Genomic DNA, 21,985 nt, shown 5'->3' with positions numbered 1-21,985 from the left:
CCGCAGAGGACCGACTATTAATGTTGACGCACATGACAACAACTTCCGGACGGCCTCTAGTAGCCTAAGAGCTGTGAAGTCAGTTGCTAGCGCTTCCAACGCTAGCATTGATAACAATAGCACTGTCGACAGTACTCAGGAATCACTGCTGAGGCCAAAGGACAAACGGCGTTCATCTCTAAAGCAACGTCAGGACAGACAGCTCTACACTCGCAAGAGGGGATCGGGACTTGAGTCGCCACCAGACCCGCAAACGGACAATGAAGACAGCCATGTCATGAGTCTAGCCGAGCGTGCTCAACAATGGCTACCACTGTCTAAACAACAAGGCCAAGTTCCTCCACAAATCCTAGAAGATCCAGATCATCTTCCTCCCATCGCATCCGGATATGCCACAGATCTTGACGTCCTCGTTTCTTACTATGTTAACTCAAATGTGGCCAACTCCATTCGTGAAGAGATATCTGCCTCCGTTCAAGAAGCTCTTTCTGCAAATGGACAGGTTAATTCGTCGCAACAAACCAATGATATCACCGCCAACCAAATGACGGGATACGCCAGAGTCGGCCTCATAAGACAATTCATTATTCTGTCCAGCCGTACCTGGAAAAATCTTTACCGGAACCCAATGCTTATGCTCACTCATTATGCAACCGCTATTCTCCTTGCAGTTTTATCCGGGTATCTCTTCTACGGCCTCACAGATGATATCAAAGGCTTCCAGAACCGCCTCGGCTTGTTTTTCTTCCTCCTTGCCCTTTTTGGCTTCAGCACACTGACAAGTTTGACTGTATTTTCCTCTGAACGACTTCTCTTCGTCCGAGAACGTGCCAATGGATATTACGCTCCAATTACCTACTTCACGGCCAAGGTTATGTTCGATATCATACCGTTGCGATTGATCCCTCCTATTATAATGGGTATGATCGTATACCCCATGGTGGGACTTATCCCGGACTGGCCGGAATTCTCGAAATTCATTCTCATTCTTGTTCTCTTTAATCTCGCTGCGGCGGGGATCTGCTTGTTTATCGGTATCGTCTTCCGAGACCCAGGCGTCGCGAACTTGATTGGTAGCTTGGTGATGTTGTTCAGTCTCTTATTTGCCGGTTTACTACTCAACCACAATGCGATTCCAGCTTCGGCACTATGGCTGCAAACTGTAAGTTCTACTCAAATCTTTGTGAGGCAACATTTTTACTAACCCGTTATGCCGCGTCAGCTATCCATCTTCCACTACGCTTTTGAAGGCCTCATTGTTAACGAGGTCACATATCTCACGCTTATTGACCATAAGTATGGTCTTGATATTGAAGTTCCAGGCGCTTCTATCTTAAGTGCCTTTGGTTTCAACAACCTCGCCTTGTGGAGCGATGTCGCCGGTCTAGGCGTTATCTCCGGCGTTTCCATCGTCATGGCCTATGTAGCCATGCACTTCTTGCTTGTTGAAAGGAGATAGGAGACCAGCCTGGAATCTTGTTATTCAGAGCAAAGGACCATTTCGTTTATTAGGCGTTTAGTTCTTTTTTCTCTCCTCCTTTTTGGACATCGTTGTATATATCATCTGGCTTCGGCAACTCTCATAATATATTGCCAGCGCACTTCGATTGCTCGTCTGTCAGTTTTTGTCTGTCCTTTCGCTGGTCATACATGACGCTTTTATACGATAGAACGATGATCTGTTAGAATATTATCTATATCCACCTTGGTTATGTTTCCTCGACTGGGCCATTTTTGGTCAATGCTATCTATTTGTCATGAATCAGGTATCTCATCTCTCGATGTAAAGCTATCATTTTATATACGAACAAGATGCTACTATATGAGTCGGTTCTCGTATAATAGCTGAGGAAGCCCTACAGAGTACGCCCCGCCCTTGAGTGGTGCGGAAGAAATAGGAGGGGTGGGGGATCATAACCTAGGTATGTGAATATTTCTAGAAACGTCTTCATATCTAACATTTGAAACTTGTTATTCTAACCTCATTTCTTCACTAAACACCAGCCACCTCGTAAGGAATAATGCAACATGGCTCAGATCGAGTGTCTTGCTGTTGATCGAGTATGTAAATATTATTATCTGTTCCAAAGCAGGCTGGAAAGGACTAAAAACTAACAATAGATTGCGACGTATTAACTCCCATTTAGTGGATTGAAACTAAAGCTACAGATGCAAAATATGATCTCTCCAGCTCATGCGCGAAGCCCATGTCGATACATGAGCTAAAGGAGCTATCTGAAGACAAGTCAGAGTCGAACGAGGGTCCTCTGCCCACGCAGCTTCTGTCAAGATGCCTTGGATATGGTGAAATGGCGGGCTCGAAGGCGCTGCGGTCGATGCTCGCTGGCCTCTATTCCGTCAAGACTCCTCTTCCGCTGCCAATTGAGAATATTACTATCACCAGTGGCGCTTCTCTGGCCAACTACCTGGTCTTCCAGGCGCTGTGCCAGCCTGGTGATCATGTCATCGTTCATTATCCCACGTATCAGCTGTTGTATGCTGTCCCACAGTCTCTCGGCGCGGATGTCAGTCTATGGAATTCAAAGGAAGATGACAAGTGGAAACTTGACGTTGAAGAGCTAAAGGCGCTCATCAAACCGAATACTAAGATGATCGTGCTAAAGTAAGACCTTCCCAATAATATATAATATATACCCTATCTGGTAAATGAAAAAACTCGCTTAAGATTTATGTCAATCAGCAACCCACAGAATCCCACGGGTGCAATCATTCCTCGCTCAACCTTGCTCGAAATTATCGCCCTTGCCAGGGAACATTCTATCGTTGTATTCAGTGATGAAATTTTCAGGCCCTTATTCCACTCTATCCACCCTGGAGACAAGGAGTTCCCGCCCTCAGCACTTTCTCTGGGCTACGACAACGTGGTAGTAACCGGATCGATGTCCAAAGTCTATTCGCTACCTGGCATCCGCGTTGGCTGGATCGCATCTCGTAACAGGAAACTTATCGACAAGTGCACGAACCTGCGAGCGTACACTACCATTGCCGTCAGCCAGCTTGATGAAGCGGTGGCTGCATATGCTCTGGATGGCAATTGCTTGCATGCTCTGCTGAAGAAGAACACAGATCTCGCGCGAGAGAATCTAGTCCTTCTCGAGTCGTTTGTTGAGAAGCACAAGTGGGCCTGCGAGTGGGCAAGGCCGGTTGCTAGCAGCGTTGCATTCGTCAAGTTCTCTAAAATGGGGAAGCCTGTGGACGACCTCGAGCTCTGCCATCAGCTACTCCAGAAGAAAGGCGTGCTGCTAGTTCCTGGAGACCAGGGCTTTGGCCCAGGCAAATTTGCGGGCTATGTTCGTATTGGGTACGCGATTGATCCTGACGAGTTTAAGATGGGGTTGGACCTGTTGAAGGAATTCATGGCGGAGGATTATGAGAATATACCGTTGGCGGGTCGGAAGCTTGCGATACGATAGAACCTATGGTACTCTCTTCTTTTTGGCCAACCCTTTTTTGACTGTGTATACTATACATAGTAGTATATATTTATATTTATGGTTCGGCTCTTTGGGCCATCGGAGATGCCTCAAGGACGAACGGCGTCGTATAAGCATTGTCCGCGTCGTTTAAACCTCCATGCTATCTGCCATGAAGCTTTCTCGCTTCCAAGAAAGAGCCGTTTGCCAAACGAGAGTGACCGGAGAGTTGCTGAAGAGAGCTCCCTTCTCGCAGACGATGGTCATGCCCTCTGCGGTGTAAAGGAAGGACGCGGGTTTCTCGCCCATCAACTCAGTCATCTGAGCCGGATATTGAGAAAGTATGCATAGTATGACCTTCTGACGATCGCCGGCTGGTATATACATATCGACATATAGTAATTATCCACGAGTCATAAATTGTTTACCCGGACGGAGCAGCAAGGTTGGCTGCGGTAAAGACAGGCGGACGGGGCATTTGAAGCGTCCCATTCTTGATAATACGAGGCACTCTGGGGAAAAGAAGAAGAACATGCGAGGAACTGTCGAAGAGGTTTTGTCGATCGCTTTCTAGAAGGATATCTTAGCCTCCAAGTGATGTGCATGAGACGGGGGGCTGAGCCAGCGCTGATCGACACGGATGGCAGGTGACGGCAGGATAAGTTGGGCAGAGATGGCCATCTTGGACATCGGGAAAGTGGTGCCGGTCTTCTATACATAGTAGGTCTTTTTGGAGTTGAGATATCGCATATATATTCCCGCATGCACGTCTTTCGTGTGTTGCGGCTGACCGGAATATTTAGCAGTCGCCTAGGTAAGCGACACGAGAGTATAAGTTAGGGGGCGGCTATTTTTTAAGGGGGAGGAGAAAAGAAAAGAGAGCATCGGAGGGTGTGCTGGCCGTTTGTTGCAAGGGCATCCGTGGCGTTCAAGGGCCCTGGTTGAGACAAGAAGCAGTTACCAGATGATACTCCTTCTCGGCGGCCCTTGATACTGCTTCATCTTATCCTGACTCCGCCCATATTATATAACTGCTTGTAATATAATCGCCACGTTAAGGTCCCCCTCCGCCTTGGCTATAGGATATAATGATATCTGTGTATCTTTTGGTATCAGCCTTAATAATGGCAGGGTATGGTCTCTGAAGCGTTAGGATGGGATCTCATTGCGAGTTTCAAGCATGCCGAGGCGGGTGGCCAAGAGAGGATACCTTATTCTGGGGAATTTTACGGACGAGCGGATGGTGAAGTTAGCTCTACCCTCATTGAGTTGAAGGGTTGCTACTATGAATGTATGCTCCCCAGATTCTAAGCATAAGCCGGGAGTTTCCGAATGCTTAAGCGGGATCAGAATCTCTCTTGTCCTTCCATTTCAAGCCAAATATGATGCCCAGAAGATCGCCTCTTGAGGAATGTGAGAGCCTGTTGCAGGATATAACCATCCTCGCTGCCGCCCCCAGCTTTGACACATGTCTTTGTGTGCATTGGCACGGCCAGGGGTAAATAGGAAAAGCCAAAAGTGGTCTGGGGCCCCCGGGAAATCAATTTAAACCGGAGAGAAATGTGGATATGAGAGATCCATGCAAGTCAAACCAGTGCAATAGCACCGACCACCGGACTTTTATAGTGGGAAGTATATAGGTTCTGCCAATAAAAGTCGATGTATATTCAAAGCAGGAGATCGAGATATAGGGTTGCAACAGACTCATATCCGAGAAAGGACAATCGATAATAAGGATAGACATATAGGAATACGGGGAAGCCTTCCAGAAGTCCCCCTTTTTCTAGAAGGAAACGCCTCGTCCTTCCGTACAAGTACTATCTATGGATAGATGTATCGGGCATCTTCCTATCTTCTCTATCATGCCATGGGGATATCTGCCATGCATGCCCAGCCGGGATAATACGACCTGATAGATGGTTAGTGCATGCATCCCGACATGCATTTTGAACTCACGATGAAGATATTATTATCTTCTCTCCAGAGAGCCTTTGCCACAGACGAGGCCTGGTCGAACAGTGAGGTTTATACCCCGCCTTCCCCACAGAACATGCGAGCTGTCGATGTTGCCAAGTAGATGTGCCTGTCGAGGCGTTGGATGTACTGTGTGGTAGCTAGAGTCCGGAGCTGTATAGATGGTTTATATTGGTCTGTATATATGGTGGACCGTGGATGGATCTAGACAAAAGAGGTTCGTAGATCAGGTTCAACGTCGTCTCGTCGTTCCTGAACATCTCATCTATGTACACCCAAGGAGGAAGCTAAAGAGTGGTTGACATGGATGCGAGCAGGTTGTTAGCATGCGAGGAGTGACGAAGGCCAAGAAGGGAAAAAAGGGGCTTTTGAACAAGGAATTGAACATCCCAGTCGAAATCTTTCTTCTCCATCCAGATCTACGCTCAACGCCCATCAACTTGCGACTCTCTCTCTTCTTCGTTCTTCTCTTTCTAGACGAGAGAGTAAGCTTTCAGGTACCATGCAAGCTTAGCACCGGCATTTGTGCCATCTCAAACACTAGCATGCTTCGTATGAAGCGGAAGCCAACACAGAAAGGGGCAGGCGATGAGACGCCCATGAAGCGATCATCCTGTCAAACCACAACACTCCCAAGCAAACCCGAAGGATGATGAGGAGGACCAAACGAGAGACAGAGAGACAGACACAGAGAATACCACCTTCTCGTCCGAGCCCAGCCGTACGAAGGAGCCATCCTGTCTCTTGTCGTGTCTCTCTCCTGTCTCTCTTTTTCGAGCCACCCCCTACGGTGATCTACGCTGCGATCCCCCAGACTCGAGAAAGCCCTGCCAATGAACACCTGCAAGGCTCACAAGTTACATTTGAGCTGTACATATGGTATCATCAATGAGAAAAGAAAAATATTAGCGGAGGCAAAAGGAAATCGGCCGCATGACTGCAATTACTGGCGAACAGAGAAATTCGCCTGGATGACATTATTTCTTTACTTTTGGCCTTCTGCGGAGTACAAGCTCCATTATGGGGCGAGAATGGAGCGGGCTGTGACCTGATAATTCCCAGGATACGGTCCTGATGTTTGATATATGGACCAGCACGTTTGGTTAGGACCTGATATGAATGAGAGCAAACCTCGGCATGACCGACTCAGACGATCGACGGGGCTGAAGCTGCGTTAGCTTGCCAGTGTTAGCGCAGAAAACCCCGTATAATATTATACATATATCTCCCCTTGCTTGGCGAGCAAGGACAGGGCCTGTCTAATTATCAAGTTATGCTCCGTTCTCACTCCTTCGCCTCCTCTGAATATGATGAGGTTTGTCACGGACCGAGATGAGCGGGGAGGTTCCTCCATCCCATCAGACGCAATCCAGCACAATCAAGCTCTCTTGGCTGGGTGGGAAAAGCCTTGCATGCCTGCATACTGGTTGGTTGGGCTCACGAGGAAACATCAAAGGGAAAATATACCCCTCAGGACCATTGATACCACGGCACAAGACCGGGAGACCCATCACGGCAAAGATGGATAAGACCCTTATATGGAATTAGCAAGGGTTGAACAGCTCTATATAAGAGGTTGAAGATGTCCTCGAAAAAGTCCCTCTTGGAAGAATTAAGCCAGAGTTCCTCACTCGAACAACAAATCTGACTCTCTTCACATCCTACCTTACACTCTCCTTTTTTTTCTTGTGTTTGTTCAGTGAAGCAGGTATTCTCTGAAAGACAGGCAACATGCACGGACTTTTGCTTGCTGGGCTCGCAGTAGCCTTGCCTTTGGGCGTTGCTGGTCACCCAGCCCGTCCACAAACTGCCCTCAGCCCCCGTGGAATCGATGTCAACGCTTACCGTTTCACCTCGACGGCCAAGTACAACGAGCACAAGACCACCTCCCAGATGGTTCAATCCTTTGCCTACTCCAAGGATGACGACTACGTTGCCACTGCTACCAAGTTGGTCAAGAGCACTTTCCCCAACATGACCTTCCGCACCGTCAAGGACCACTACATTGGCACCAACGGCATCGGCCACGTCCACTTCAAGCAGACTGCCCACGACATCGACATTGACAATGCCGATTTCAACGTCAACGTGAGTTATACCCTATTCAATCGTTGTATATGATTCCATTGACTTATAATTTCAATAGATTGGACGTGATGGCAAGGTCTTCACCTTCGGAAACTCCTTCTACCAGGGAGAGATGCCAAAGACCAACCCAATGGTCAAGCGTGATTACTCTGACCCCGTCAAGGCTCTCCACGGTGCTATCAAGACCTTGAAGATCCCAGTCAAGCCAGAGAGTGCTAAGGCTATGCCAATGGATGAAGTCGAGACCTTCAAGTTCGAGGGTACCTCTGGAGCTCTCTCTGAGCCAAAGGCCAAGCTCGTCTACATCCAGAAGGATGGCAACCTCCACCTCACCTGGAGAGTCGAGACTGATGTCGGTGACAACTGGCTCCTCTCTTACGTCGACTCCAAGGAGTCCGAGACCGTCCACAACGTTGTTGACTACGTCGCTTCCGCCGACTACAAGGTCTTCGCCTTCGGTCTCAACGACCCAACTGAGGGCCAGCCCTCCATGATCAAGGACCCATGGAACACCACTGGCAGTGGTTCTCCATTCACCTGGCACGGTGATGGTAAGACGGACTACACCGTCACTCGTGGAAACAACGTTGCTGCTCAGGACAACCCAAGCGGTGGCTCCCAGTGGGAGAACAACTACCGCCCAGACAGCCCCCAGCTCAGCTTTGTCTACGACTACAGCGACCAGATGGAGCCAGAGGACTACAAGGACTTCGCCATCACCCAGCTCTTCTACACCACCAACACCTTCCACGACGTTCTCTATTCTCTTGGATTCACTGAGGAGGCAGGTAACTTCCAGGTAAACAACGGCAACAAGGGAGGCAAGGGCAACGACTTCGCTATCTGCAACGCCCAGGACGGATCTGGTACCAACAACGCCAACTTCGCTACTCCGCCAGACGGCCAGCCTGGTCGTATGAGAATGTACACCTGGACCACCTCCAAGCCAAAGCGCGACGGTGACCTCGAGGCTGGTATTGTTATCCACGAGTACACTCACGGTCTCTCCAACCGTCTCTGCGGTGGTCCAGCCAACTCCAACTGCTTGAACGATCTCGAGGCCGGTGGTATGGGTGAGGGCTGGGGTGACTTCTACGCCACTGCTATTCGTCTCAAGCAGGGTGACACTCATGATACCGACTACACTATGGGTGAATGGGCTGCCAACCAGAAGGGTGGTATCCGTGAATACCCATACTCTACCAACATGCAGACCAACCCCTACACTTATGCTGATGTGAAGGGCATGCGAGAGGTCCACGGCATCGGTACCGTCTGGGCTACCATCCTCTATGACGTCCTGTGGAACTTGATCGATGACCACGGTATGGGCAAGAATGTCATGCCAAAGATGGTCGACGGTGTCCCAACTGACGGTCGCACCCTTGCCATGAAGCTCGTCCTTGACGGAATGACCCTCATGCCATGCAACCCCAACTTCATGCAAGCCCGTGATGCCATCATCGATGCCGATATGGCTCTCACCAAGGGTGCCAACAAGTGCTCTCTCATGAAGGCCTTTGCCAAGCGTGGTCTCGGTTCCAACACTAAGCCCGGCAAGGGCTACACCAACAACTTCGACATGCCCTCTGGCTGCTAAATCTAACGCAATATGGAGTATTAACCTGCCCTTTTTATCTCTTCGCCATTTTCATGTACATAGTTTTTTGACAGGCAAGAGGTTGTACATAGTTAGCATCAATTGAATTTTCAATTCATTTGAATTCATTCATCTCTCTCTCCTCTTTCAGTACGGAGTAAGTAGTCCAAGGTAACAAGTCTATATCGATGTGTCATTATACGTGGTACTCGAAAATCTCGGTACTAGCAACAGGGATATAGTGCTCCACTGTTCCAGCGTGTTTCACACCAACATGGGAAATTGTCCAGATGTGCCAGATTCGGGCGTACCGAGTACTTCTGTAATCCTTCTTTGCTTTTCCACCTTACTCATTTTCTTTGTAGGCGTCTTGATTGACCACGGCAATTATATTGCACTATGTATAAGTACAAGAACGTCATTCAAATAAAGATTTAAGGGGAAATATGCAGGGGTAGCCCTGACATCACTGGCGAAACTCGGGAGCGAGATACAAGTGCAGGATTAGTGAGGAATGTTGTAAGTTAGCATGGACAAGCTCCATTTAGAGGTCAAGAGTATCCCAGAACCGTTCTTTACTTGTAGAATCAGCTTTGCTAAGTCTTTTGTCAAGAAGATACTCATCCATGCCGAGACGGTTGCCTGCAAACCTCATCCACAGTGGTTCATTTCTTATACCCAACTGGCACCCGCAAAGAAAGCAGTATTTGATGAGTTCACCTCTTTTTAAAGATGCATCGCGGAATGTTTGAGGATGATATATGACCTCGGAGAAGAGGTGTATATAGATGCTCTCACAAGTGCACAATGACGAGAGATGGTATGTAACATATGCTAACACAGGTTTCCTTCTCTCATTGGAGGTGCCTTGGATGAGAATATTGCTGAATATTGTATATACCCGCTCTTATTCAGCCCCATCCTTACTAGGTGGAAATGCATACTTAGCCGCGAGAGCATGAGTCTGTCAAAGTGACTACAAGCAGATTGATGGGCCATATGCAGAGACGTTTTCCAGAGAGTTACTATTATCAAGTATATCTAATACTATACTTTAGATATCGATGGTAAACACCAGTTGGCCTGCAGTATCTCTATTCATCATTTTATATCCATGCGAATCGGTTGACTTGAAGTTCACGAAGACTACCAAAGAACGGCCGGATTTCTCAAGATTTCCAGGGAAATATTGAAGGAATCGGCTTTGGTCTCTCTTTGGATGGTACTTTTCGAGCTGAATTTCCGAGAATCACCAAGTAGGCATGTCTTTGATGGCGCTGGATTGCCTAAGGATGAAATCCTGGAGAAGAAGATAAGTTCGAATGAGAGAGAAGAAACAAGGGCTCTGGAATGCCAGTAAACTTACCTTACCAGTGACTGCCATGGCCCTTGATCTCCCAGGCATATAATAAGTCGAGAAACATAGTTATCTAGTAGTTAGGCAGTAATCAAGTACTGACCATGAAGACCACACCTAAAGCCCAAAGACACCAGTCAACAACGGCATGTTAACTATGCTTACTGGGCGTTCGTATAAAATCCCATCACATGCCTCTTTGACCCTGGAGATTCTCTTCCCCACGGCGATGATTTTCCCCATGAAAGCAACCGAAAAGACAAGACGTTCTCTTTTCTTATTTGGGATGACTTTTTAAACTTGCCGAGGTTTCTCTCTTCACGCGCGACTTTGGACCTCCAACGGCACGCACCAACCCCCTTTCCCCATACTACTACATATATATACTACTTCATACACACAGTCCGATCGCATCATGTTATCCATCTGCACAGCGGGCTCTGGCTCTTATCTTCAGCTGGGAAGATTGTTCTGGGCGAAAAACTAGGGAAGGACAAGGGCAAAGGTCCCATTAAGCTGACATTTGCCACCTTTGTGCCATATAACCGGACAGAACGGTCACCCTTTTATCCATCTCCCAACCATGAGTATTCTCGAACAGATAGGCAACATGGCCTCAATGGCAGGTATGAGATGGCTGTGAATCCCTTCTCCTGACCGATACCGAGAGCTGATCGGATTATTTTATCTTTAAAAAAGGACTTCCGGACCTACCGAATATGCCGCTAGCAGTCGCAGCTCCCGCTGCTGCTGCAACGTTTGCCTACCTGAACGCGAAGCTAGGGATATCGCATGACCTGGGACTTATTTCCATATATGCAAGATCACTTATACGAGGAGCTCTTCGAGACAGAAGCAACAAGTGGAATCATTTCTACCTGCTGGAGGAATTCGCTTTGGACCCAAAGAGGGCTAAGGATGTCTTCATCGTATACCAGGGCAAGGAATGGACGTACAGACAGACGTACGACACGGCTCTTCGTTATGGGAACTGGTTTAGGAACGTTCATAACGTCAAGCCGGGAGAGGTCGTTGCGATTGATTTTATGAATTCTGCAACGTTCATATTTATCTGGATGGGTTTATGGAGCGTTGGCGCACTCCCTGCGTTTATAAATTATAACCTGACGGCCGCTCCGTTGGCCCACTGCGTCAAGGTATCGACTACAAGATTGCTTCTGGTAGATGACGAGGTCAGGGGCGCTGTTCCGCAGGAATTAGTCGAACAGCTAGGCGCTCCTGATTTCAGAGAGAAAGGTGGCCCTGTGGAGGTTGTATTCCACGACGAGAGCTTGCAGGCCGAGATCTTACAGAGTGAACCCTGGAGAGCTCCCGATACGGATAGACAAAATCAAATAAGGTCCGATGCTGGTATTCTCATTTATACAAGTGGTACCACAGGACTTCCCAAGGCAGCTATCATCTCCTGGGGCAAGCTACTGCTGGCAGGAACTTTTGTTTCTAGGTGGCTGGGGCTGTCGAAGTCTGACCGCGTTTACACGGTACGTGTAAAGCTCCTCTTCCGGTTATTAAACAATATCGAGACCTAACAGCCTAAACCAGTGTATGCCGCTCTACCATTCAACAGCCGCTGTCCTTGGCTTTGTTGGCTGCCTGGCTAGTGGAACCAGTCTTGCCATTGGCCATAAATTCTCAGCCTCCCATTTCTGGGACGATGTACGAGACTGCAACGCCACGGTTGTGCAGTATGTCGGAGAGACTATGCGCTATCTCCTGGCCAGCCCAGCCAGGCGAGACCCTCATACCGGTGAGGATCTCGACAAGAAACATAATGTTCGACTGGCGTTTGGAAATGGTCTGCGACCGGATGTTTGGGAACAGGCTAAGGAGCGATTTGGGATCACAACGATAGGGGAGCTTTACTCTGCGACCGAATCGACGTCTGGATTATGGAATCTTTCATCCAACAGTTTTACTGCAGGGTCAATCGGCCGGTCGGGTTCGATTGCTGACCTTATTCTGGGTAATAGTGCGGTCATCGTCAAGCTGGATCATGACACGGAGTTGCCATGGCGAGACCCAAAGACTGGACTGTGTAAGAGGATGCCCAGAGGCGAGCCAGGCGAGCTCCTGTACGTTCTTGATGCGCAGAACATAAAGGATAAATTCCAGGGCTACTTCAACAACCCAGGCGCCAGCAATTCCAAGATCATACGGGATGTCTTCAAGAAAGGTGACGCCTGGTTCCGCACCGGCGACGTCATTCGCTATGATCCCGAGGGACGTTGGTTCTTCTCAGACCGCATCGGTGACACGTTCAGATGGCGTGGTGAGAACGTCTCAACTAACGAGGTCGCAGAGGTCGTCGGATCTCACCCTCAGGTCTACGAGACGAATGTATATGGAGTACTACTGCCTCACCATGAGGGCCGTGCTGGTTGCGCCGCCCTGGTAATGAATGGAGTTGATCCCAATGCCGAAAAGCTGGAGCCGTCAGCGGCCTTCCTATCCTCGCTAGGCGAGCATGTCACCAAGAACCTGCCCAAGTATGCAGCCCCGTTGTTCCTCCGTATAACTCGTGCGTTGGAAATCACGGGCAACAACAAGCAGCAGAAGACTACACTGCGGGCAGAGGGAGTTGATCCTAACGTCCTCGAAAGCAAGAACAGCAAGGACCTGCTTTACTGGCTGAGAGGCAAGATGTATGTGCCTTTTGAGAAGAAGGACTGGGAGAAGCTCAATGCTGGCCAGGTTAAGCTGTGAGATGTATATATTTACATATATTTACTGCATCACTGAGTATTCTATATGTTATATAATACCAAATGAGACACTCCTTTCAACCTCTCTACCATATTCCATACGCCCTTCGACTGTCATCTTCCTCGTAGACTTCAACCTCGCGTGATCCAGCTGTTGACGGCGTAAAACTCATGTCCTCGTCTCATTACCTAACCAATAAAAAAGTCAACGAGAGGTAAAAAATAAGCGCAGCTTTCACGTGGTGGAGCCAAGTCATCAAAAGGGCGTCCCTCCATGGGGTCAAGTCAACAAGTCGACAAAGTCCCAGCGAACATATAAGGACCAGCACTGCTCAGGCCTGGAGATAACGATCAATTGACCCTCTTACACTGTAATGATGGCTTCAGCACAGAAAGCAACCAAGCTCTGGGGTGGCAGATTCTCTGGTAAGCGGACACTTGACACATCCAGGAATGAGCTCTAGATACCTCTCACGATACTGATAGCTGATCTCTTCAACAGGGGAGCTTGACCCGTTGATGGTCACTTATAACGAATCAATCAATTTCGACAAGGTGTTTTACGCCCAGGACATCCAAGGTTCAATCGCCTTTGCTCGTGCCAACGTTGGAACCGGCATTCTTACCAAGGAGGAGTTCACCGCCATCGAAAAGGGATTGACGCAGGTGCTTCAAGAGTGGAAGGATGGTAAATTCGTTATCCAGCATGGCGTAGATGAGGATATTCACACCGCCAACGAGCGTCGGTTGGGAGAGATCATCGGGAAGGATATTGCGGGGAAGCTCCACACGTAGGGTATCCCACATACTTACATCATTGAGCTGTAGGGGTAAGGCTAATGTGTGGTTTTAATAGAGGCCGGAGCCGAAATGACCAGGTTGCGACGGACTTGCGAATGTGGCTCCGAGACGAGCTCCGTGAGGCTGAGAAGTTCCTCGTTGAGCTGCTCACTATCCTCACCGATCGTGCTGCCTTGGATATTGATTATTTGATGCCAGGCTACACCCATCTTCAGCGTGGACAGGTATGGTGCATCCATCATACATCTATGGCCTACCTATGTTATAACTAACAATTTCTTTAGCCTGTACGATGGAGTCACTGGATGCTTAGCTACGGCTCTGCATTCCTCGGCGATCTCGAACGCCTCCGCGAGGTAATAAAGCACGTCAACAAGTGCCCACTTGGATGCGGTGCTCTTGCAGGAAATGCGTTTGGAATTGACAGAGTTGCTATGGCAGAAGAACTTGGATTTGAAGGCCTGATTCTGAACAGCATGGCTGGTGTTGGAGACCGAGATTTCATCCTCGAAGCTCTGCAGTGGGCGTCGACTTTGATGCTGCACCTATCTCGCTGGAGCGAAGATTTGATCATCTATAGCACGACTGAGTTTGGGTTCGTCAGGCTATCCGATGCATATACCACCGGTAGCTCGCTGATGCCACAGAAGAAGAACTGTAAGGCTTCATTCTTTATATTGATTACAGTTCTGTAGATATACTGACATCATCTAGGTGACTCTCTCGAGTTGCTTCGCGGCAAGTCGGCACGACTCTTTGGCAGTATGGCCGGCCTGACCATGACTATCAAGGGTATCCCATCTACCTATAACAAGGATCTGCAGGAGAGTGTCCAGCCGATGATTGAAAGCATGAAGACTGTCAAGGACAGTGTTTTGATCGCAACTCGTGTCCTCGCAACGCTCACAGTCTTCCCCGAGAAGATGCTTGCAGCTCTAAGCCCCGACATGCTCGCTACTGACCTTGCTGAATACTTGGTTCGCAAGGGTGTTCCATTCCGAGAAACTCATCATATCTCTGGCCGCGTTGTTGCGTTGGCGGAGAAGGAGAACATTCCTATGGACAAGTTGACTCTCTCTCAGTTTAAGGGTGTCGATGAGCGAATTGGCGATGACGTATTGGAGGTATTCAACTATGAGCGCTCCGTTGAGCTCAAGTCCGCCATTGGCGGTACTAGCAAATCAGCTGTCCTGAAGCAGATCGAGACGCTGAGAAAGTCACTGTAAACTGGTGACTGGGATATACATTTCGGGTGCGTATAGTTACGAATAATGGCGAATTAATGACTACATGAAAGAAATCCCGGGCATATGTCATGGCGTAGAGGGGTCTACATATGTACGCCGCTTCTACACAAAAATAGACAAATGAAAAAAAGAAATACTATAAATTTGATAAAACTCCAAAACTTTGGTGCCATTAATTATATAACTAACTACTATGTAAGAGATTTTCTGTCAGTATCCTCTCATAATCACACATGTCATCGCACAGCGTCGAGCTGAAACAAACATCTCAGCTGCTGTTCGCCCCTAACAAACGTTAATACTTACAATCATACATAGTAGTACTAGGACCCTGCTTTTATACCGCCCTAGCGCTAGTTGAAAGGCTCTTCGGGCCAATGAGACTTGTATCATGGTTATAAGGCCATGAAGTTAGTCAGAAGGATAACAATCTTTTATGCTGTTCTTCACCAAGCATGTATTCTCCGTGGCTAGTACGGAAGTATGTCCCCTGACACAGTGCAGCCATCGAGCGGCACACCATGCTCTGCTGATGAGGAGGCTCTCCATGGGTGGGTAGTATGGAGATGCCAACAGGCAGGCATGGATTACAAGATGTTTCTCTCTACCTAACCAGAGGCTGTGGACGTTTAACCTGACTTCAACTATACGTTCTTTTGGCGTGACCAAACTTATTATCATCGTTATCGATAGAAGATAACCTTGATAGCGATGAGCTGTATGGTCTAGGTAACCCCAGTGATGAGAAAAATTAGTACCAAGTCTGTCTTCAAGGTGCCCGTTGAGGTTGTCCCGTATGTCCTTTGGGAAGAAATCGCTTGCGGGGCGACAAGACCTTCTAGACTTGCCAAGTGTTGCAATGAGTTACTTGGGGGCCGTCACCAAGGTGTATCTTTATCATGGAGATGAATTGACGCATTCTTAGAGGACTCCCGCCTTCAGAGTATGTTGGTCAAGGGAGTCGACATCGTATCTTGTGAAGACAATACCAGCCTTAAGAAAGACCTAGTTTAACATATTAATCTTTTACATATACGATTTTATATAATTACATAGAAGGGCGAGGAGGCGAGTTGATGCCAGGCCATTCGGATATCTGTGTGACAGCTGATTTAGCATGCAAGCAATCAGAGGTTGACATATAACTGGTCTGAGTCTGGTCCACAGCGACATGCCAAACTGCAAGCCTGTCTATGAGCCCCCGACACCTGGAGCGGTCATCATTCCCACCTATCAGACAACGTTTATCGGTCTCGAAGACTTCTCCATCCACTTTCTCGATTGGGGCGATAAAACAATCACTTGCCAGGCCAAATACATCAAAAAGAAATGGGCCAGTGTGTTGGCACATTTGATGACACCTTAACCTATGTACTCCGTACTCTGTATTACTCCGTGCTATTGCGTGGGGCAGAGTGACATCAACGGAAACTGATTAAACAGCACAGAGTAAATATTAAAAGCTTGAAGACCCCTAAATCTTTGTCAGACCACGGCATTGGCCAAAACATGCACAGAGTAATCTGACAAACCCTTTGATGCGCCAGAATTACGCACTAGAGTCGCACAGGAGGAAAGACAGACAGGATTTTTTTCGATATTTTATATTGCAACGGAGGATGTCGAGGTCAGTCAACCGTGTCTTCCACGACCTTCTGGGCAAGGCTAAACAGGCTAATAAGGGGGACGGCAGTCGAGGCTCGAACGCGTGGACGTGTCTCATCGCCTTATCCACACTGCTTATTCATTACTTGTATGTATATACCCCCACAGGGGCGGCGCTAATACTCCATCCCGTATACATAGTCACGAATATAGATGATCGGTTCGCAAGCCGAAGATGATCTCGTAGGCTGATCCTCCTCCGTGGCCAACAAAACAACACAGGTTGTTCGTCGAGAGAGCCCTCTGGCTGAGGATCAGGCTTATCATACTCCGTGTACGTGAGGGCCGTGAGCCGATTTTCCCATCCCCTCGCCCGGTCAAATCCTCTCCTCTCACCCTGCGGCCTCGGGGAATAACTGGTTGGCCAGCCCGTACATCGCCCATTCCCTGCCAGCAACCCGGCCCCTCGTTATGTAACTCTCGCTTGCTCTTGGGGACAACATCCAACGACTTCACCTCACAGCCTCCTTCTGTATGTCCCTCTCCTTGACCCTGTAGATGTATATTTATATCATCAAACACCTGCATCTCGTATGCACCTATTAATATCTCCTACCGCCCGGGAATATTTTATTTTTTTCCCTCCCTTTTTGTTCTTTTGCAAAATAAGAAAAGAGTTTTATAAAAATGCCAAGGCCGCCGACCTTATTTCTCTGTCTAACCCCATTAGGACATGTGACGCGTGCTTTCGAGGAGGGAAAAAACATCGTGCAAACCCGTTTTTATATAGTATAGAGTCGAAGACGTAGTAGTTATTTACTCCGTGCAACCCATGCTTACAACTACAACAACATAACAGAAAAATAAGGGCTGCATGCTGACAGAGAAAGGGAGGAGGAGGCTGTGTGTGTGGGTGTGGTCAGGCAGCTGCGGCCGGAGTCTGCCGTACGGAAGGTTGCTTGTCTGAGATTGCTCGGTGGAGATAGTGACTCCATAACCAATACTCAGGACTCCCACTTTTGTTGGTTGAAGCAAGTCACTTCTTCGCCGCCCGGGAATCGAGATTTTTGGTCGGATGGGTTGTCATTGACTTTAAACGCTGTCATTGTTCCTCCTCTGTGTTCATATTTTTTCACGGTTTCCCCTTCGTATATCCATCCTTTCACATCTGGTTGCTTGGTTGCTCGGTTGCGGTCTTCTCTGCCTCCTTTGCTTGTTTCTGTTCCTATACTCCTCACGTTTATTTGACTTATCTTACGGCAGAGGATGGGCTGGCGGCCTTTCGCTCGTTTACTATGAATATCCCTTCGTTCCGGCCGTCGCGTGCCCTCCTCTTCTCGTTGCTCGTCGTCTCACTTGTAGCTTCAAAGTGTGTGCATTTACTGCAGTTCATCGGCTCTGTCCCGCTATTACATTTTGTCGTCTTTTTGCCGACCCTCTTCGTCTGGGATGGCGTGGTTGCGCTGGTTGGTCGAGTTCTACTCCATGGCGGAAGCGGCGGTTATTTGCCAGCTGTAGGCCTGGTGCTAGGGAGCATCCTCTCGTGCGTTTTTCTTCCCGACCCATATATACATATATGCATATATGCTGTTTTGGCGCTTTGCTAACCTGTCTCCAAGTACGGTCACATTCTTTGCGGCATCGTCACAGCTCGGATTTTACTATGTCACTGGAACTGAGATGCAGTGGGATAATGCTAGAAATGTCGCCTCCGATCCGGCTGCAATACGGATAATGCTGAGTGGACTGCTTCAAGTCTCCGTCTCAGGGATGGTTCTTTTGCTCTTGAGCTGGATCTTAACGCCGTTGCTCTACAACAAAGTTGGGTATTGGATGTCCGCAGTATGGAGGATGTTCACAGGCCCAAAATGGGACATGATGCTGCCAACGGTGCGAGGCCAACATGATCAGCCGCAGAAAGGAGGTATCAGAGTCAAGCCCGTGTGCTTGATAGTAATATTCACAACGATGGTACTGTTGCTGCTGGTCCGGCCATCAACGCCGTACGGATTTATGTCAACAACCATCCCGGTAGCCATGCTCAAGATGTTTTCGCGGCCACACTCACATTCGCAATCGTTCTCGAGCCCAGATGGATGTTCATCTCACGTCGAGGCCTTCCCACTGTCCAACCTCACCTCGTCAGAGCACTGGGAGCAGCCAAACGGTGACTTCAAGGGCTGGGCACCGAGTGCTGATAACGACTTGGTTGAACGTTATCGTAGCCGGCGTCCAGCGTGGCTCCCTGCTACTCTCCCTGATGGATTCTTTCGTTGGGCCAACAAGTCACAGTCTGCTGATATAAACTCTACATCGGACTGTTCTAAAAACGGCTCTTCTACCTATTACTATAACCCTGTTGCGGACCCCATGCGTATTACCAACTTGGATCTTGGGGTGTACAAAGGCCTGGAGGAAGCTTTCAAGGACGAGTCTGTCCGTATCACTCATGTTGTGCTGGTCACCATGGAAAGCGCCCGTAAAGACCTGTTCCCTATGCGTGAAGGATCGTTTCTTCACAAATCTGTTCTAGAATCTAATGATGAAAAGGAGAGGGAAGAGAAGAATAAACTGCTCTCACAAATGACTCCCGTTGCCCACCAGATTACCGGGGAGGGTTTCTGGAGTCAGCCCAAGTTTAATCAATCTGCCTTTGGAATACCGGATGGTGTATGGAAAGATCCAGCTGCCGAAGGAATGGGAGGTTTAAACGTCATGGGTGCCGTCACTGGGAGCACACTATCGGCCAAAAGTTTTCTAGGCAGTCATTGCGGAGTCCATCCTCTGCCAGTTGATTTCCTGGAAGAAGTCACCACCAAGGTATACCAGCCATGCATCCCGCATATACTTAATCTATTTAATCAGGCCAAAGATGGCCTTGAGGCGAGAGCCAACAAGAATAATTCAAACGGCGAACCACCAAGTGTCACGAAGCGGAAATGGAAGTCTATGTTCATACAGGCGTCAACTGATGGGTACGATAGGCAAGACCAGTTGAACGAGCAGCTTGGGTTGTCAAATGTCATTGTGAAGGAGACTCTGTCTGACCCATCATCAAAGTACTATCCTCCTAAGCAACCTGTGCTGAATTATTTCGGGTATGTTTCTTTCTTGTTTACGGAATAGGCGGGAAGGTTGAAGCTGACTTTCTATCTCCTCTAGGTACCCTGATGAAGAAGTGAAGCCATGCATCAGAGATGCTGTAACGGACGCTATCGAAAATAATGAACGTCTGTTTCTTTCCCATTTCACCAGTACCACTCATCACCCATGGAAACTTCCATATGAATTCGACCGGGAGAAATATACTGGCTCGAAAGGAAAGGCGGACCATGAGCATTTGAACGCTTATTTAAATACCGTTCGATACGATGACGCCTGGCTGGGCCAGATCCTGGGTATCCTGGACGAAAAGGGTATTGCCAACGAGACCTTGGTCGTTGTTTTGGGAGACCAGTAAGTTTCTCTCTTTTTTTTTTTTCATCATAATTAGGGAGAAAAAGGCATTAACAAAGCCCCGTCACAGCGGACAAGCATTTGAGGAAGATTCGCCAGTTCAGGGAACATATAACAATGGCCACATCAGCAACTTCCGTGTCCCAATCATCTTCCGCCATCCACTTCTCCCTCGTATCAACATCGAAGCAAACGCAACCTCGATGAGCGTCCTGCCTACTATTCTTGACCTTCTCGTGAACTCCAAATCGCTTGATGCTCATGACACTTCCATAGCCCAAGATCTCATCCATGACTACCAGGGCCAATCACTCATACGCCCCTTCAAACCAAAATACAAGGGTCGCCAATCCTGGAACATCGCAATCATCAATGCAGGCGGGAAGATGATCTCGGTATCCTCTGCAGCAACACCCTGGCGCGTTGTGATACCTCTCGACGATGAGTCGCAGTATGTCTTCAGCGACCTAAACACCGATCCAAATGAACTTGATACACTGAGTGCATGGAAGGTCAGCTACCTTCTCCCCGCTGTGAAGTCCAAGCACGGCGTGGATGCCAAACAGTGGCTCAAGGATGCAGATGAAGTCGCCCACTGGTGGGTGAAGGAGATGCATCACCTCTGGAATTATCACGAAGATTCTGATTGATGACGTTTGGCCACTTGAGGCTGCCCCCACGGCCGGTCTCTTATCGAGCAGGGGGGTGCCGGAAGCACCATCGCCGGTCGAATTATCCCACTCGACAACGACGATGTTCTTTGATATGACTATATGCCGCAAAGGCCGAGAATATTCTCGATCTCATCACCGTTTTAATCTATGATCCTTCTCCTCGAGTTGCGTGTGCATCAAGCGTCTCATCTCGATCATCCCCTGATATCTCCCACATACTGATGACAGGGTTGTTATCATTTTTCTTTTCTTTTACTAAACTTAGCATTGGCGTTGAATCCTTGGTTAGGGGCGTTTTTTCCCTTCTACTTATACAGGTCGGAATGTTTAGATATCTATGCATCAAAAGCTGTGGCTAACTATTTAATCTACGGGACTTCCGGAGAGTTGTATGATTAGGCAGAGAAGGGTTCATTCATGTAGCCAGCATAAAAAACGTCCAACCCATGAACAAAACAGGCATTATGACAAAAAAATATTTTAATTATAATTATTTCAAGACTTTTATATGCTTAATACATGCTCTATGTGCGTGTGTGTATTTGTGTGGCCTTCGTTTCATCGATGCATGTCATGCCTAAGTAGCTTTTGGACTATTAATCAGTCGGAGCGATTTGAAATTTCTCTCGAAACCATCCACCTTATCTCTTTTTTTTTTATCCACCACGGGATGGCCTTGCAGTCTACCCCGGGCCGGACCAGCCAGCCAGCCTGTTCTGACAAGACATGTCTCCTGCAGCTGACAGGAAATGAGCAAGTCGATGTCATCCAGCAGAAGCGGATGTGGACGTCGGAAGGGTAGGACTGCACGGTAGTTATTTGTGGTGAAAAAGTCAACATCAACGCCGCGTTATTCAGGACCCTTTTATTATCATTTCGCTGACTGGAAGATATTTAGACCCTTATATGATGATGATCCCTGACAGCCGTGATTACTATACTATATCTGTAGACCAGGCCCGTCTGCATCCTCGGAGATGCAAGGCAACGTCCATCATCAGAGCTGTGTCGTGCATAATCGCTTAG

At 48.2% G+C, this 21,985-nt stretch overlaps 7 protein-coding genes across 7 annotated transcripts in view; all 7 read left to right on the top strand.

Annotated features, from left to right (window-relative positions):
- The window catches only part of MCYG_02170 (ATP-dependent permease), a gene marked incomplete at both ends in the record, with an annotated part of 3,463 nt that extends 2,004 nt beyond the window's left edge, over positions 1-1,459 (top strand). The window contains 2 exons of the mRNA XM_002849190.1: positions 140-1,162; positions 1,223-1,459. Of these exons, the coding sequence (XP_002849236.1) occupies positions 140-1,162; positions 1,223-1,459 (1,260 nt within the window). The remainder of the gene's footprint in view (positions 1-139; positions 1,163-1,222) is intronic.
- Positions 1,460-2,028: 569 nt separating this feature from the next.
- On the top strand, positions 2,029-3,434 carry MCYG_02169 (aspartate aminotransferase; the record flags this gene model as incomplete). Its single annotated transcript, XM_002849189.1, has 3 exons — positions 2,029-2,061; positions 2,148-2,623; positions 2,702-3,434. The coding sequence occupies 3 exons, from the start codon at positions 2,029-2,031 to the stop codon at positions 3,432-3,434; spliced, it is 1,242 nt and encodes a 413-aa protein (XP_002849235.1).
- Positions 3,435-7,139: 3,705 nt separating this feature from the next.
- Positions 7,140-9,096, top strand: MCYG_02168 (extracellular elastinolytic metalloproteinase; the record flags this gene model as incomplete). The annotated part of the gene is made up of 2 exons (XM_002849188.1): positions 7,140-7,496; positions 7,555-9,096. The coding sequence occupies 2 exons, from the start codon at positions 7,140-7,142 to the stop codon at positions 9,094-9,096; spliced, it is 1,899 nt and encodes a 632-aa protein (XP_002849234.1).
- A 1,940-nt stretch (positions 9,097-11,036) lies between these two features.
- MCYG_02167 (fatty acid transporter protein) lies at positions 11,037-13,177 on the top strand (the record flags this gene model as incomplete). The annotated part of the gene is made up of 3 exons (XM_002849187.1): positions 11,037-11,079; positions 11,153-11,955; positions 12,017-13,177. 3 exons carry the CDS (start codon positions 11,037-11,039, stop codon positions 13,175-13,177), a joined length of 2,007 nt encoding a protein of 668 aa, XP_002849233.1.
- A 373-nt stretch (positions 13,178-13,550) lies between these two features.
- MCYG_02166 (argininosuccinate lyase) lies at positions 13,551-15,203 on the top strand (the record flags this gene model as incomplete). Its single annotated transcript, XM_002849186.1, has 5 exons — positions 13,551-13,602; positions 13,679-13,967; positions 14,033-14,201; positions 14,262-14,634; positions 14,692-15,203. 5 exons carry the CDS (start codon positions 13,551-13,553, stop codon positions 15,201-15,203), a joined length of 1,395 nt encoding a protein of 464 aa, XP_002849232.1.
- Positions 15,204-16,395: 1,192 nt separating this feature from the next.
- MCYG_02165 (uncharacterized protein) lies at positions 16,396-17,042 on the top strand (the record flags this gene model as incomplete). Its single annotated transcript, XM_002849185.1, has 4 exons — positions 16,396-16,561; positions 16,772-16,851; positions 16,918-16,977; positions 17,031-17,042. The coding sequence occupies 4 exons, from the start codon at positions 16,396-16,398 to the stop codon at positions 17,040-17,042; spliced, it is 318 nt and encodes a 105-aa protein (XP_002849231.1).
- A 1,272-nt stretch (positions 17,043-18,314) lies between these two features.
- Positions 18,315-20,935, top strand: MCYG_02164 (sulfatase domain-containing protein; the record flags this gene model as incomplete). Its single annotated transcript, XM_002849184.1, has 4 exons — positions 18,315-18,343; positions 18,449-19,927; positions 20,085-20,285; positions 20,356-20,935. The coding sequence occupies 4 exons, from the start codon at positions 18,315-18,317 to the stop codon at positions 20,933-20,935; spliced, it is 2,289 nt and encodes a 762-aa protein (XP_002849230.1).
- Positions 20,936-21,985: the final 1,050 nt, after the last annotated feature.

Source organism: Microsporum canis, genomic scaffold (assembly GCF_000151145.1).
Source record: "Microsporum canis CBS 113480 supercont1.2 genomic scaffold, whole genome shotgun sequence".
Taxonomy (NCBI): Eukaryota; Fungi; Ascomycota; class Eurotiomycetes; order Onygenales; family Arthrodermataceae; genus Microsporum; species Microsporum canis.
The sequence above is the reverse complement of the archived record's forward strand: the minus strand, read 5'-3'. Positions and strand labels throughout refer to the sequence as shown.